Source organism: Chrysochloris asiatica, unplaced genomic scaffold (assembly GCF_000296735.1).
Source record: "Chrysochloris asiatica unplaced genomic scaffold, ChrAsi1.0 scaffold00037, whole genome shotgun sequence".
NCBI classification, from domain to species: Eukaryota; Metazoa; Chordata; class Mammalia; order Afrosoricida; family Chrysochloridae; genus Chrysochloris; species Chrysochloris asiatica.
In genome coordinates, this window is record NW_006408555.1 from 18,843,012 (window position 1) to 18,860,297 (window position 17,286).

A 17,286-nucleotide genomic window follows, 5' to 3' on the forward strand; every position below is an offset into this window, starting at 1 on the left:
AAACAATGATTCTGAAAACAGAACAAAGTGTGAGCGATTGACCTGAGAATAAAAAGACATTACATTTCTTTTTTTCTTTTTAGCAAGCCATTGGTATCTGAATGCTAAGATAGCAAGAAATCTAAAACTGTAACAGGTGGACTGCTTTCCCATACAGTGCATGCCGGGCTCCTCTGTGCTATCAATGTGGGGCGTTTCGTGAAAAGGGGAAAATATACAAGGGGTTTAAGCTCCAAAGACATTAGGAAGGCCCAGCGGACTTGTTTCCCAGACCAATAGTACCTTCAAAAGGACACAATGTAACAGGGTTAGGTTTTTTTTTGTTATCTTTTTTTTTTTTTTTAATTTAAAAAAAAAAATAAAATAAAATAAGAAGAATGTAAAATCACCGGCATAGATAGGTATATGGGAAAACAACCCACGCTTTTTCTTTTTTTTCCTTTTTTTTTTTTTTTTTTTTTTTGGTTAGAAGCTTTGGAATTGCAGTTAGTCTATTTTTGAAATTGGTTTGTTAATTTTTTTTATTATTTAAATTCATTTGTTTGTATTGTTCATCTTCAAAGCTTACAATCTGAAGGTGTCCGTTCCTACACTGGTCAGACCACTGTCCTTGGGGCAGCTGGGGTCTTTGGGACCCTCCACCGGGCTCGCCGGTCCGTCGGACTTTTGGCTGAGATCCGTGTCAGACTCCTCCGAATAGTCGTCTGTTGGCATCGAGGGCTGAACCCCTGAGGTGCTGCATGAACTTGAGGTAACCGTTGAAGATGAGGAGAGAGGAGGAAAAGAAGGGGCCTTCGCGGCGGCCGAAGCCCGGGAAACCACTGGCGGCCAAGACTTCCTGGAGGCGTGAGGGGAAGCGGAGGGAGGGGCGGCGGCCGACGGGGGAGGGGGGCTGTCGTTTGAGTGAGCGGCAGACTGCGAGGTAGATGCGGTGCTAGGATCGGGGAAGCAGGCAGAGTGAGGTAATAAACTAGGGTGCTCTTTGGCGTTTCTTGCTGCTCTCGTGATTGTTCTGTGTTTGTGCAAGGCCGACTCGAGATGTTGACTCAGAGCTTCCTCCCCACAGAGCGTGCTCTCGCACGCCAGGCAGTGGTACGAGCCGCTGCCATTCCCGCCGCTGCCGCCGCCATTGCCACCGCCGCCATTGCCGCCGCCGGTGGGGACATGGAGCACCATCTCTTGCAGGTTCACCACAGACTGGCCGAAGAAGCAGAGGGACTTCAGGTGGCTCCTCGCCGCCTCCTCGTCACTGAAGCCTGCCTGGCACTTGCGGCAGACCAACTTGTACTGCACCTTTGGAACAATGAAGGGGTCGTAGAGGGAGTCCGCACTTTTGCTTTCTGCTTCTGGCTCTTCGGGGGGTTTCGGCAGGAGAGGGGACACCTCACGGGGTGCGTTTTTCTGCTCTTCTGGTTTGGGGGATTCTTTGGCAGGGTCTTTGTCTGGGGAAGCAGCCCCCGGGGGGACTGGGGTTTGGCTTGCTTTGGGCTGCGGCACTTTTTGCTGCTGCTGCTGCTGCTGCAGTTGCCGCTGCTGCTGCTGCTGCTGTTGCTGCTGCTGCTGGATGGCCTCCTGCAGACTCTGCTGGTATTGCTGGTACTGCTGCAGTAGGGAGCCCGGGGACAGCCCCATCAGGGCCTGCGACAGCGCAGGGCTGTAGGGAAACAGGCCTTCCATGCCGTACATAGGCTGCAGGTACCCGCTCTGCAGGGCGCCGGGGATCTGGGGGGCATAGTAAGGAGAAAAGCCTGGGACAAAGTAAGGAAGGAACTGGCTCGTGAGCAACGCTGTAGGGTCCGAAGTCAACGCTGCCTGCAGGGCCTGCAACTGTGCAGGATCTACCGCATACTCCATGGTGGGCAGTGGGGCAGAAATCGTGGCAGCTGCCGCCACCGGAGCCTCTCCTTTTTCCTTCTTGGGAACAGGCAGGGGCTCCCCTTTTCCTTTGTGCACCTTTTCTTTTTCCTTTCCTTTCTCACTATCTTTGTCCTTTCGAGGCTGCTGTTGGGGCGGAAGCTGCGGTACTGGTGGCGGCTGGGCTGCTGTTGGCGGTGGCGGTTGGGGCTGCTGCGCCGGTGGCTGCTGGGGTTGGGAGGGTTGCTGAGGGGCTATCGCCATGGTGGTTTGTGCTGGGGTCGGGGAGCTCAGCGACGCCGAGGATGGTTTATTTGGTAATCCGGATGTGGGGAGGCCAGGGGAAGGAACTGTTGTGCTGGGCAGACCCATCAAATTCGGTTTGGGAGATGTTAAAGCTGAAAGGAATGGAGAGAGAAAGGGAAATCACATGTCAGTCGGGAATGGCTTGACTGAACTCTTCACCTGCGTCAGCGACACATTATCTGGATTTCTCAAAGTTTGAACTTGAAGGATCCACTCAAAACTCATGTTTCCAAGAGAAGTATCCTTCCAAAAGCAGTTGGCTGTTAAGAGTTGCCATGGAATCGGGCCTCAACTCATGACAATCCCATGCACAACAGGATTTGGCCATTGTAGGATAAACTTGTATCATCAGGACCTAATCCTGAGTCAGGTCCCATATTTCTTTTCAGCTAAACAACTTTCCGCTTCCTGCCTGATATGCTACACCCCCTAGTTCACAACGTTTCAGCCTTATGATCCCAGATACCACTCACTGTGCCCAATGCATTGAAGTCTGGAAACCACCTAAGCCAGCTGTTCTCAGCTGGGATCCATTTGAATGAAAGCTCTACAAAACTGTACATACAGCCCAGTTAGGCAACAGGAGAACAGAGTGAAAACAAGCACATTACCACAGCTGCAAGGACACATGAACCTACGGAACAGGCTTCACATGTGCTTGTGCTTGCCTCCTCTGATTCCTGGTGGTGTAGCTGAATAGAAGTGACAGAAGACGAATGGAAAAGTGTCGAGGAAGAGCACAGGAATAAACAAAATCAGTTTCTCCAGGTGAAAAACTGTTCCACTGCCTTGGCCCAGCTAATTTGCTCTAGCAAAATAATTATCTAGGAAAAGGATTCTGGAGTCCACTGGTGAACCAAGCATCTCCTCCAACCTCTTTCTGAATAATACACAGAGGGGTTCACAGAGCTGCAGATGCTTGGACTAGCCAGCCGTAGGAGAAAAGCAGTACCTGAATGGAAGAGCCTGAAGCACTGATAACGTATTACCTCCAGGGATCAAGGACCTTTGATCATGGCACCAGACCTGTGCGGCATACAGTTCCATCCTCAATCATACTCAGCCCTAAATTTACAATTATCCTAACGAGCCTTCACCCACCTGTGCTCACCCATAGCTGTCTCCTTGTTTGAACCTTTTGTTCCCAGATGACAGAAGAGGATGGTGCTCCTGATGTTACACCAAGCTGCAGGAGTCAGGATGAGCACAACTAACAGCTGCCAGAACACCTCTTAATTCACCACCTCCAGGAAATTAGAGAGTCCACATCTCTTCATTTCAGGACACTATGAACCAATTCAGGCTCATAGTAATCCTGTGGAGTACAGCTGTCCCATAGGTTTTCCTATGATAACAGGACATAGGCAGACTAGACCACTTTCTCCAGCAAAATGGCTGGTGTGTCCAGACCACTGACTTTTTGGTTAATAGTCATGCCCTACACCAGGGCTCCTTTTAGGAGCTCTCAAAATGTGAAATCACAAATTGTACAGCTTCTCATATTTCATCTGGACCCCCTTAGGCCACTAAGCTGGACTAGGGGTTCCAGATAGTCTTTACACTTTGAAGGCTAGATTGGAGTTGAGGATCCATTGCTATTTCAGTCTACAGTTGCCAGTCCTAGAAAAATATCCACTAGCTTTTGGGCGACCAAGGAGGGCAATTCTCTCTCAGTATTGCGCAGTACCATTAACAGACTTTCAAAAGAGCAGAAAAGGAGATTAAGTTGTCCAATTTCCTCAACACAAAAGTAAATAGTACCCAGAGGAGAAAATGTGACTGGATTTACTGGAACAAAAAAATTAGTAAAGTGTCAATGAAACTGTGCAAATGAGGTCAAGACAGAATGGTTTATGAATTCTAAACTTGGGGCAGGATTCTTTATGTCAACCATAAGGCAATGACCCTGTTCTAGGTTTTAGGTTTGTGGCCAGGGCAAGAAAGAAATGGCTAATGGCTAATACATCCTCAAATGAAGGTCTACTGGAAACATCACAACTTTAAGGAAAATTTATTAAACTCTGTACTAGCCATGTTAGACACAGTAGCACAATGCATTCTCACAACAATTCTATTATACCAGTTTTCTTACTTCAAACCCCAGAGTCAGACCAACCACATGTGGATAGTGGCTAACATATCTTGGCTATGTGGTACTGACCCATTAGTTAACTATTAGAACCTCAACTTTCCACGATAGTTGTAGGGATTAAATGGAGGCTTTATGAGAATTTAGCGTTCACATATAACAGAGACTTAATAAACATGTGTTTCTTCCCTCCCACTCCAGATCCAGTGCTCTTAAGAGCTGTGGTGCCGTCAAGTGATGGTAACGGGGGAGGTCTGGCTGTCCTGAGTCAAGAAAAGCAGATCTTTCTACCTTGAGTCCACTCTAAGTGGTCAAAACCTGAGTAGCACTAAACATATACCTGTTGACTGACTGGCTCATATTGGGTGTTGTGGAAGGAGCACATAGCACTGGGAGCCAGGAGGCTTGGGTGGGAGTTCTGGCTCCTACCCTAGCTTGCTGAATGGTCTTGACCTCTCTGGGCCTCAGTTTTCTCATCTGTAAAACAAGGGGAATAGATCAGACATTCTGATTCTAATCTGTTCACATTACTATGATATGCTGGGCCTTCCCAAGGTCCTAGGCTGCAGGGATAATTCAGTGTCTGGACAGTTTCCCAGTTTCCACAGCTGATTTCCTGGTTTATATCTACCTGGTTTTAGCATCATTCTGTAACATTTTCCGACACATACAAGCAATGATTTTCATGTATTAATGCTTTGTTTTCTTGTTCTTCTCTTTGGATAAGAAACTGGGACCAGGTGTGAGGTAGCCTTGTATTCTGTAAAACACAGCCAAAACTGTCAATCTGGAATCAGTTCAACCAGAACCTGCAACTACTCTAGACAACAGTATGCCACTTCGAGCACTGGGAACAGGGACATATTTTGAAGGTAGGAAGATGATCTGAGGGGCTCTCCTTTGGTAATGGCCACCAAATAAAGTCGCTGACTTGTGCCTAAGCCACACAGAATATTGGAGGCAGAGGTCCAATTTACAAAGATGGACCCAGAGAAGATGGGTGAGAACAGATGAAGGAACAAGAGAGGAAGTTAGAACTACAGAAATAATAAGAGTGTTAAATATTTAAGTATCTGAAGAAAAGAGGAAAGGCTAGGCAAAAGGAGATGAAGGAGTCACTAAGAACCCCTAAAATATATAGTATTTTACATGTCCAAACTCAGAATCACATTGCCCAACCCAAGATTCCTGATCAGTTCACTGAAATTGAAAGGCAATTTCATTAGAAGCTAATGTAGCCACTGTTGTTCCGGCTAAAAGAGAACTCCAGGAGTAAGAGCCCAGCATAAAATCGCTGTTTCCTGACACACAGTGTTGGGACCAAAGGTAAGGGGGTGAAGAATTGATTTCAATCATCTTGAAGGAGTTTACACAGACGGCCAGAATCAGCTAGGGCATTCAGGTGTCTTAGCTAAGATGGGATTAGCATTTCCACAAGGACTGAATGGGTCTGTGATGGATACTCTTTCTTGAAAATATCCCAGAAGTTAGTATGGCAGGATCTAAATAAAGTACATACCCTGGTTGTGCTACTGAACACAGGGCAAAAGAGTAGTTTCAGAAGGAATTATTTCATCCCTGATCTAGGAAGGCAAACAATCACATGCACACCAGCAGTAGGTCCACTAAATTCAGTGTTGGTAAACTAGCAAGGGAAGCATCCTACCAGTACTGGATGGGTTGGAGTGGTGGCCACATGACAAAACTCTTAACTGGGCAGTTCTTTTAAGTAAAAAGAATCGCCTAGAGCAGGACCTACCTGTGTTGGATGGAGTAAAGCCTGGCAAGGAGGGGCTGTTGAGGCCAGGGAGCAACACAGGAGGAATGCCCTGGAGTGCTGGATATGCTGTAGGAAGGTTAAGAGCCTGAAGAGGGGCGTTGTCAAACATCCCTTGCTGCTGGGCTGCCAGTCCAAGGACCTCATTGGCTTTTTTAATCCTGTCCAACTCTTGTTGAGCCATCAACTGACGTACAGTGGCTGGGTCAAAGTATTCTTTCTCCTTGTCCAATTGGCTTCCAATAGTGTCTTTAACTTTGGAGATATGCTGTTGGGAAAAGATATGGTCACGTACAGACAGTCGAGCGCTGTACTTGATGCCACACAAAGTGCACTCTGTTTTGGGTCCCTCATAACTTGTTTGGTTTATACCAAAATGCTTGGCCATGCTTAACTTGGACTTCTTTTCTTTTGCCCGGGCATTCTGGAACCAGACCTGAACAACTCTCTTTGGCAGTCCAATGTCATTGCCCAGGACCTCACACTCTAGCATGGTGGGTGTCCTGTAGTCATTAAAGCATGACTTGAGGACCTTTAGCTGCAGATTGGTCATTTGAGTGCGAAAACGTTTCTGCCCAGGCCTATCCCCGCTATCTCCAGATTTGCCTGTCGACCCACTGGCACCAGGACTTGGGGAGCAGGGATCTGCAAGGCTTGAGGTTTCACTATAGTCCACTGTGCCTTCATTGTCATATTCCTTGCTGTAAAAGCTCGGGGCTGGGCTGACCAGACCCGACGACAACCGATCTTCATACTCTGACATTGCCATCATGGCCGCTTTGGTCAACCCTTCATTGGGTGCTGAAGAAGATTTGGTTTCAGTCGCTATTCCTGTCGCACTGTCGTTATCTGCATTGCCCTCATCTCCAGTGGTGGTATCTGTGATGGCTGTGTTGACAGAGGAACAGTCATCATTGTCCAGCTTAGTTTGGTCAAAGTTTAGATTGACTGAGGACATGGAGGGGCTTTCAAAGTCTTCAATCCCTTCCACTTTGATGGAGGAAGGGCTAAGAAGAGTCCTGGGAGACAACTCCATGGTTTTACTCACAGGCGAGAGGGGAACACCCTGACCATCACTACTACTTGGGGGTAGGTGGGAAAAGCTAGTTCCATCAAAAATGTCTCCTTTCATCTGGAGTCCCCCATCACAGTCTAACAGCATTGCAGACAGAGTGAGGTTATAGCCAGCTCTCTTGGCTTCATGCCAGTGACGAGACCGTATGTGAGCCTCCAGGGCAGTCTTGGCCTTGAAGAGCGCTCTGCAAAAAGGGCACCTCCTGTGGGCCTGGGCTGGACCCACAGCCCGGAACTGCCCTTTCCTTTCCCGAGCTCTGGTATTCTGAAACCAAACTTGCACCACACGTTTCTTCAAGCCCACCTCATGTGCAATGTGATCCAACATCTTTCGAGTTGGATTGGAGTCTAGTAGATACTTTTGGTAAAGAATTTCTAACTGCTCTGGTGTAATGGTCGTCCTCAAACGCTTGTCTCTCTGAGGTTCTTCTCCTGTCCCACTGTCATTTTCACCAGGGCTTGCACTGGCCTTTTCCTCCAGCTTCCTCTTCAGAGTGTTCATTGTGGAGGTTGGAGTTGAAGGAGAAGTGGCTGCGCTTGCTGGAATCTGAGGTATGGCCCCAGAGAGCAGTTGGCTGGCCAGGAGTGGGTTACTAGGGTCAAACAGCATGAAAGGCATATCCAGTGACCTGTCCAAAAACTGGGGGTGGATGAACTGGTTCTGTGCGCTGAGAAAGTGAAGCTGCTGATGCTCCTGCCAGTGCTCAAACGATGGAAATGCCAACTTACACTGGTCACACTGGTAGGGGATTAGCTGAGGAGGTAGGTTTGCCAGTTGTTGAGGAGTTGATGTGTGCAGGGGCTTGAGGGGAAGATGAGAGAGCTGGGAAGGGCTGGGGCTTGACTGCGGTAAGGTGCACTGAGGAGGGGGCGCTTGTGGTGGAGGCTGTGGTAATGAAGGAGGAGAAGCCAGCTGTGGGAGCTTTGGTTGGGATGCATTTGTCTTCTGCTCAGGCTGGTCTTGCTGCTGCAACTCTAGCTTTGGTTGCCCTTGCTTCTCTTGAGTTTGGCTTGGCTGTGCACTGGGAGTTTCAGCCTGCTTTGGTTTCTCATCACTTGTTTCTGTTTTTGAACTGAAGTTGGCCAGTTCATCAGCCTCTGCTGTGAGCTGCATGAAGGCAGAGGAAGCTGTATTGGCTGATGGAGCTGGGGCACTGTAAGCCTGTGAGGGCATTGGAGTGCTGCAGGAAGAGCTGGTGGGAGTCAGCAGTTCCATGGCATCCATGGAATCCTCATTTTGACTGTCATCCTGCCCCTCCTCGTCTTCATCCTTGTAACACAGCTTCTTCTGGTGCTTGATGAGATCAAAGATGCGCTGAAACACCAGGCTACATTTTTTGCACTGGTAGTTTAAGTTGCTTGTTCGGATATATCTATCATTGGTGAGCTCCCGCCGCTCTCCATCTTTGCCCTCGCCCTGATTCTCATAGTTTTTCCGAGCCTTCTGCCGGGCATTCTGAAACCACACCACTATGACTCGGGTTGGAAGGTTCAGTAAATTCGAGAGTTGCTCAAATTCATCATCCTTTGGGTAAGCATTAGCATCAAAAAAGTCCTGCAGGACCCTCAGCTGGTAGTCAGTAAACCTGGTTCTTGAAGACCGCTTGCTACCCCAGTACTCCTGCTTCTGTGGTTCGGGTGAAGGGGGTCTGGAGTCAATCTTGAGCTCCTCCAGACTGGTGATGGGAGGATTGCTGAAGTTGTAGGGGGAGTCCTTGTTCCGTTGCCGCTCTTTGAAGAGAGTATTTCTGAACCAGTGCTTGATCACTTTCTGGGGCAACCCAGACTTGTCTGCCATCTCTTTGATCTGTTCTTCACTAGGGGAATTGTTAATATCAAAATACTGCCGCAGGACTCGGAGCTGGTCGTCTGTGATCCTGGTTCGAGGTCTCTTATTCTGTTGTTGGAGCAGGCTCGGGGTGAGCTGATGCTGGTACAGCTGGGCCAGGTCTGCAGGCAAAGGCTCCACAGGCCCGAGCTGAGGTGGCAGCTGAGCCGGTAAGGTCTGCAGGGGCATGGTCTGCATCATCAGTGGTGAGAAGATGGGCAGCTCCATGGGCATGGAGAGCTGGGTGAGTGGTACAGAAGGCTGAGCTGGCGCAGTTGTGGGGGATGTAATGGGCGGGGCTGAAGCAGGAACAGCAGGCGTGGAGGCTGGCTGAGGAGGTGCTGCTGGAAGGGGAGGCGGAGGGGGTGGGGGTGGAGGGGGGGGCGGCTCAGGGGTCTGGGGCCTCAGGGGGTAGAGTTTGTCATAGTGCTCTCTGTACTGTTTGGCAAACCTCTCCAGCTGTTTAAAAGGAAAGTAGCTTTGATGAACATGTTCCTGATGACTCTTTAAAATCAAGATGTTGGAAAACAACTTGCCACAGGACTCGCACTCGAGCTTTTCCACCTGGTCACCCTGTTCCGTCTTCCCGTTCTTCTTCTGCGCCTTTTGCTTGTTCTCATTGTACTGAATGACCAGCTCAAAGCCAAAGTTCTCCAGCAGCGCCTTGGTGGCATTCCCTCTGGCATCTGAGGCAATGCGTGGTGGGAGCATGGAAGGCTCCGCACTGCTCCCCAGGGGCAGCTCCTTCTTCTCGGGGGCCTTCAAGGCTTCTGGCAGCAATTCCTTTGGTCCTGGGTTGCCTTCTCCCCCCTCAGCACTGTCTCTCTCTCTCTCTCTCTGGCTTTCCTTCTCCTTTTCTTTGATGACCAATTTGTTTTTCTTCTCGGGGTGTTGGCTGGGCTGAAGAAGGGCAGAGTGACTCTGGGACAGAGAGAGCTGGCTCTGCTGCTGCATGATCTGTTGGTGACTCTGCTGTGGGATCTGAACCTGAGCCTTTAGATCTTCCAGCAGGCCTGGGCTGGTCCCCGTCAGCGTCAGTGCCCCACTGGTCACCGGCAGGCTGACCTCGGGGTTGAGCTGGAACTCAGCACTGGGGATGTAGAAGGGGAAGAGGAGATGTTGCTGTTGTTGCAGCTGCAGTAGGGTCTCGGTGGTCATGGGGAAATGAGGAAGAAGGGTGGGGTTGAAGAGCTGAGACTGGATCAGGGCAGCCTGCTGCTGCAGCTCTTGCTGCAGGTGAGCTTGAACTTGGGCCTGGGCCTGGGCCAACGTCTGTGCTTGTTGCTGTTGTTGCTGTTGTTGGTGCTGCTGCCGGGAGGCAATCATATCTGCCAGTTTCTTCCGGTTGGCCTCCTTGGGCTCTGAAGGGGAAGCCATGTTGACACTGATGGGATTCCCAAGGGGCGGTGGTATCCCCAGACTCTCAGTGGGCACTTGGCTCAGTAGGTTGGAATTTGGAGTGATGCCAGTACTGCTGGGATTGGTGGTGGTAAAGGTGTGACTGCTGGTGGTGTTCACAGGACTTGGGGTGGAAGAGCTCAGGGAGACACTGCTGCTGTTCCCAGTCCCATTGCTACTGCCACTTGCAGCTTCCAGCTTGGCTGCCCGGGCCTTGGTTTGATGCAACACCGACCTCATGTGGATCTCCAAAGTGGAACTCTGGCTATAGGCCACATTACAGGTGTTGCACTTGAAAGGTTTGTTGTCTGGGCTGCTGGTGGGTTCTGGCTGACCAGTTGCCGATTCTTGAAGGGCTCTCTTCAATTTATGCAGATGGGAGACAGAATTGTAGTGCACTAACAGGATGTTCTTTTGAGTGAAAGATTCCTTGCAGACAGTACACTTGTAAGGGCGAGAAGGATCCAGGAATTTTTCCATGGTGAAGTTGGGACCTTTTCTGAAAGGTAGAGCTCTCTTTGGCTCTGAGCCCGAGTCTTCCTGTACTGACCCAGAGTCACTGCCCAGGGGGCTCTGTTTATCTTCCAAGTCACTCTCTTCTTCTTTGTCTTCCTCAACGATTATGGTGTGGTCTTCTGCCAGGGTAGGGTCTCCCATTGCCAGAAGGTCCCCATTGACTAGAAGGCCACCGTAAAGCTGCTGTATGTCAGCTTCACTCAACTCCAGGTGGCTTGTCTCCAGGTGCTTTTTCAGAGCCTGGAAAGTTCGGAAACTACGCTGACAAAGACAGCACATGGTGGCAGCTCTAATCACATGGTACTGAGAATGGAGCTGCAACTTTTCAATGGTCTTAAATGCCAGGCTGCACTGATTACAGCGGTACTTGTACACGTGGCGGTCAGACACAGGCAGCTGAGGCCTCTTGGTGTGAACTTCGTTGAAATGTGTCTGAAGGGCAGCAGAAGTTTTGAAAACTTGGTTGCATCCCTTCTTCCAGCAGAGGAAGCCTGAGTCTTCCTTCACAGAGCTTGGGTCAGCAGGAGACGGTTTCAAATCCCCACTGTGCTCTGTGGTCACTGACGGCAAGATGTTCTTTCCCAGATCCTCTGAGGTTTCTGTAAGAAAACATCAAGCCCAAAGATAAAGGCGGCTTTGTTTCAAGGATGGCACCCAGACTGAGCTGTCTACCTACTAAGGGATCACTAACAGTCGAATGATGTGGGTGGGACAGAATATCTCCACAGATCCCCCAGTGTTATTTATTATGAACAGATGAATAAAGGGGAACACAAAGTTCAACTCACAATAGGCCTATGTCACAGTCTTTTAAACAATACTTAATTGCTGGACTCAGAATCTTCAATGTCTCAAAAACTGGTTTGAAAGGTGCATAATGTTAGACTGGATCACCCTTTTATGTAGTAAGTATTTGGCACAATGGATCTGAACTGTGGAATATGTGACTCCTAACTCATGGGGAATTTGGAAGGCCTGCAGTCCACTGTATGATAAGAAGTGTTTTTTTTTAATAATGTGTCTTGTGACTGCCACCTCTAAACAATGAACATCCAAGTGGCTAATTATTAAATTACATTTTTCTACAGTGAGATCACCACACCATTAACAAAGGAGGAGGCAGGACAGTAGTGGGGCTAAAGTCTTAGGTACAGACAAGAGCTGATAATGAGCCATCTAACCAGGACACCGTGTGGCACCAACAGTAGTGGCATACAAATTACTTTCAGATACTTTAAATATTGTATGTCTCGTCCCGAAACAACTCCAGAAGACTTAGTAGCTCCTAGAAGACAACTAATCCTGTCATCCCACGTTTCATGAGACCCTAATTCAGTAAGTCCTTCTTGTTGTTAAGTGCCGTCGAGTAGATTCCAACCCATAGCGACCCTGTATAGGGCTTCCCAGGAGCAGCTGGTAAGCTTGAACCACTGACCTCGCAGTCTGATACATAAGCCCACACACAGCACCACACCAGGACTTAGAGACGGAGTATTTAACAGTTTAGGATGGTAGTAGCTCTGTGGGCCTTTTAGCGGACTCTCTGATTCTGCCCTCACTCAGTATATAATCTGTGCAGACATGTGGCCCGTACCAAAGTTCTGCAGGTTCTCACACTGATTTTCTCTCTTCTGTCCATGTATGACTAATATCCCAATCTCACATCCAGAGGATAAAGTTATCTGATACTAGCGCCCCTCATCTCATGTTCAGCTACATTCAGTTTAGGAGGACTGTGAAGAATTCTGGGTACCTTGTCTGTGAAAATTGTGGCTCAGGATTTCAATGTGATTTCTATTCTCAGGGGTCACAAATCATGATACTGACCAGGCTGCTTTCCTCCTTCCTCCAGATTGGAATTCCCTTCTCGATCCGGAACAGCTGCTGGGAGGAACATGCTGCTGGGCATTACCATCTCAGGGGTGGTCACCTAAGGCGTGAGAAGCAGAGAAACGAGGAGAGTCAAATGGAGAGGAAAAGACACAAAGTAGGAAATGTTTTTAAATTATTTAATAAGCAAAATTAGCCTTCACCAGTGTAGCGCCGCGGTGTCACTTTTCATAGCTCACTGAAGATTCATGTTTAATGTTTATTAGACAAAGCTAGCATCAGTCAAAAGTGTTTCTACGGTTACCTTCTGGACATAATTAGCAGTGCACACTTGAAGAATAATCTTATTATTAATATTTTTCCTTTATGCAGAATTTTGACTTTGATCACTGACAATGTTTTGTCATGGGCTGTGAAACTTCTTGTGCAACCAATTAGGTAGATAAGTTGAAAGGCCCACCTTAAGCTGCTGAAAACATAATAAGGGCCCTAATTAAATCATACCTAGTAAAGTACACTGTAATCTTGAAGCAGGGAGCATTGTAGTACTGTTTTCAAAATGTATTTGGGCAAGAAGAGGAGGGGACTAAGAAAGAAGGAAAAGGGTAAGACTAAGAAGAGAACAAAGGGAATGCTAGGGACACACAGACACAATGGCAGATTTTCTAGGAAACAACATTTTGTAATCCTTTACAAGCAGAGATCAAGAGCAAACGAGCATTCCCCTTGACTCACTGAAGCTAGGATTTCTTGTGGAGTCCTCACATGAGGTACACGCCATCCAACGGCACCTCTGTCTCCTGGCCACAGTCAGTCCTAATACAGCAGCTTTAGAATTAGGCTGCATCAAAAGAGCTACAATTTAAGTCCGATTCATCATTTCACCAGTCCTCTTGCCATCTGGTCCGAAATTAACCCAAACAAGTTACTATATTGCTCTATGATACAAAGTCCTAAATGTCCAATGAAAGGTTAAAAAGTTCTTAGGCATCTTCTCAAACTACTATGGGGTGGTGGAAGGTAAAGGGAGGTAGTCTTCCCAAGTAAATGAGTAATCATCCCCATTTGAGGACAGCCTGAAATACAAGAGTACGGTTAGGATAATAACTTCACTTGCTTTGGCTAACATGGGAGCGACCAAGTTTCTGTTCAATATTAGATCACATCTTAAATGACTATTTGAATGGTTTGGAGATCCTGGCTTTGCTCAGACTGCCTGCTGATGACTTCATCACTAGAATCCTCAACAATTGGCTCAACTTCCTGGAGAAACCCTAGTCAGCTGTTCCCGTTGGTACCAAAAGGGTAGCTAGCTTCCCTACCACAGTTAGAGGTGGTCGAATCATTTACATAATAAGCTTTTCAGAGTAGGCTCCTGAGAAATACAGTGTTTCCACAGTGCAGGTGCATGTGTGTGACAGAACACCCCTGTTCTTCCCAACAGCTGCCTGCACATACAGCTCGGCAGCAGCTAAGGAGAGCTGTTGATGGATCATTAGACTGCCACACTCATTCCATCTAGTTTCTTTTTAGCAGAAAGCATTTCTGACCAGTGTGGTTGGAGGGTCCAGCGGGAATCCAAGAAGTGAAAGGTCACAGATTAATTTATAGTCCTCACCCAGGAGGTGGGGTTGAGGGGTGGGGGAGCACTGGCAACAAGAGGGAGAAAAGGGAAAGGAAAAAAGATTCCCCCCACCTCCTTCCTCAGTTGTAGCTGCAGAATCAATTCTTTCCTGGGATCTTTAGGAATCATGAGAAATTAAAAAGCCCTACAGAGTAAAAAAGAATAAAATTATCTAACACCTCAGCTGCACATCATTATAGAAAACTGTGGGCTTTTTATACACATTACAGTAAGGCAGACATCCTCTCTAACAGACTCAGTACGACGGATCAGTAATTGTTTTCATACACTTTAATTAGAAAAACTCAGATGGCTATGAATAATAATGGAAAAGAGAGACTTTTGCACTTGAAAGGTTGAAGTCAATCAAGTGTGAATGACGGCAAAAAAGAAGTAGAAGGAAGAAAAAAAAAAAAAAAAAGACACCAATTCATCAGCCCTCTGTTGTCTCCCCACGACTTTAATCATAATTCCTGATTGGGATTCAAGAAGGCAGTAAGCAGCGGTTCTTTGTCTGCCTTCACCTTCCATCAATTAACTCTCCCGAAATATAATCATCAACCTCACATGCTCCTCTGCATCTTAATCTGGGTTTCCAAACCTGTAAGTCTTGCCCCATATGTGTTTAAGTAATTACTCTTATCTACCTGCATCTTCTTAGCTACAGTATACCCTACACCTCCCCCTGAGCTAGGGAAAAAGGATTTGATATGTGAAATTTATCAGGTAAGAAATCCCCAGGAGGCAAGAGGAAGATCCCCAAGGGAAGCCTAAGAATCCGTGCATGTGTCTTAACAGACTAACAATGGAAGCTGCATGGGCTACTAGGGTGTCTGACAAACGTCAGGCTGAGATGCCACTGTTCTCCCTGCCTGGCTTCATTCCTCCTTCGCCCACCAGTTTTCAAAGCTTGCATGCTCTTTCCTAAAGAGCCATAAATATAATTCTGCCAAGAGAGCTCCCTGAAGAAAAGGAAAGGTAGCCAAATGTAAAAGAGCTTCTTCAACATAGGCTCTGGCATCCCTATTATTCTTCACTTGTATCTGTCCATGAAACTACTAGGAAGATTCAGATTGTGCCCCCCACCGTTTCCTATGGACATGGGAAACAGTCACTCAGCTGTACTGGGCCCACTTCTTCAGTGGCCTTCTCTGTCACTAGGAACAATGGAATCTGTATGTGCATGAGAAGTCAAAAACATCCTAACCAGATCCATCCCAATAGTACCTAAAGTTCAAGAGTCCTTCATTACCCCAGCACACACATTCTCTGTCTATAGACACCTACACTTCCATTTTAAAACACCAAAGTCCAAAACAGTTTTTGAGGTTTGGCCAGATGGTAGTATACAGTTTGCCTGAACACCTACACTTGTAAATACAATGACTATCCCATCCACTAGAATCCATTAGATTAATTCCTCTTATAATCTGTCTACCTGTAAGCACTTAATATTATCAAGTTCCCTCAGTACAGAAGTAGAAGGTGGAAGATATAGTTTAACATATTCTAACAGGTTCTTAACAAAAAGTAAAAGTTTTTCTGTTTAGGTACACTCAGTCTTTTAGAGCAATTGTTTCCTCAGCATTTTGCATCTATCAAGATTGGTCTTGGCTAGTGAAAGAGCAAATTCCATGGTGATTTTCTAGAATGCTTAGGTGGGCCTAGGTTACATCAGTTCAACCATCCTTAGCGTTACTCAACTAAGTAGGGTTCCTTTCTGAAAGTTCCATGTTTCTAACTTGTCAATTCCCAGACTCTCAATATTCCACTGCTGTTCCTAAGGCTTTCAGTGGCTAACCTTTATGAAGTTATCCCCCTCTCCTTCATCTGGTCTGTTCCTAGTCTTTAAGCTCTGCTGAAAACCGTACTGGTCACACAAGCTACCACAACATAGCAAACTCTGAAAAATGCATGTAAAAGCTGGACACTACACAAGAATCAATGCATATGAAGTATGATTTTGGAGAAGAATATTAAAAGTACCATGGACTTCCAGAAGAACAAATGGATCTGTACTGGAAGACGTGCATCCAGAGTGCTCCTTAAAAGTGAGGATGTTGACACTTCGTCTTTTGTACTCTGGACATTATCAGAAGGGACTAGTACTTGGAGAAGTACAACATGTTTGGTAAAGTGAAGGGTCAGCAAAAAAGAGGAAGGCCTCTAATAAGATGGACTGGCACAAGGGTTCAAACCTAACAATTGTAAAGATGGTGCAGCACTGGGCAGTATTTTGTTCTGTTGTGCCTAGGGTTGCTGTGAGTAAGAACTGACTTTACAAAATTCTCTCAAGGAAAGGAAACCTCAACAGAATAGAAAGAAGGGAAGGCCTCAGAAATTCAACTCTGGCATCGATCTGGCTTCCCAGTCTCTCCCCTTCTGTGAATAAGCTTCTGTTGCAATCTCAAAAATGTAGGTGTGAACTTAAAAACTGCTTCCAGGACTGAGCATGCTCCCTAGTGGTCTATTGAAATCTGACAGCTCAGTGAATCCAACCGCTCACTTCCTCTCTGTTCCTTGACAGTTTGGGGGCGTTGCACTCTGCACATCTGCAGCCAACTAACTACCCCTGTCTGCTCCTGATGCTGAGGGGGTGGGGGCTTCCCCTTCTGGCAAATGTGCTAGGCTGCATACAGGACCTTTGAATCTAGAGGGCTTAGTGCTGTCCCTCTTGTCTCCTTTTTAAAACCTAAAACCCACAAGTAAAAAAATATAGGGCCATATTAACATTCATTTGGGCCAGAAACAAATGTAGCTCCAAACCAGATTTTTTAAATCTGGGAATGAGGAAGACTGGAAAAAGAGGTGGGTGAGAGAATAGGAAACACATGAGTAGTTAATACACACACATGCAGAAAAGAGAACCGAGAGGGAGAATGCATTGGAGAGAAAAGCTTCATTAGACTCAGAGAGGCAAGCAGTGGCAGTATACCAAGGTCACTTCTAATTTAGACCATCTAATTGGCAAACAGGGCTCCAAATGGCTA

The 17,286-nt window shown here is 47.1% G+C and overlaps 1 protein-coding gene across 1 annotated transcript in view; it reads right to left on the bottom strand.

Annotated features, from left to right (window-relative positions):
• Window positions 1–564: 564 nt before the first annotated feature.
• The window catches only part of ZFHX3 (zinc finger homeobox 3), a 201,392-nt gene continuing 184,670 nt past the window's right edge, over window positions 565–17,286 (bottom strand). Inside the window, exons 11-13 of the mRNA XM_006860200.1 lie at window positions 12,670–12,772; window positions 6,009–11,441; window positions 565–2,252 (exon numbers count right to left, since the gene is read on the bottom strand). Coding sequence (XP_006860262.1) covers window positions 565–2,252; window positions 6,009–11,441; window positions 12,670–12,772 — 7,224 coding nt within the window. The remainder of the gene's footprint in view (window positions 2,253–6,008; window positions 11,442–12,669; window positions 12,773–17,286) is intronic.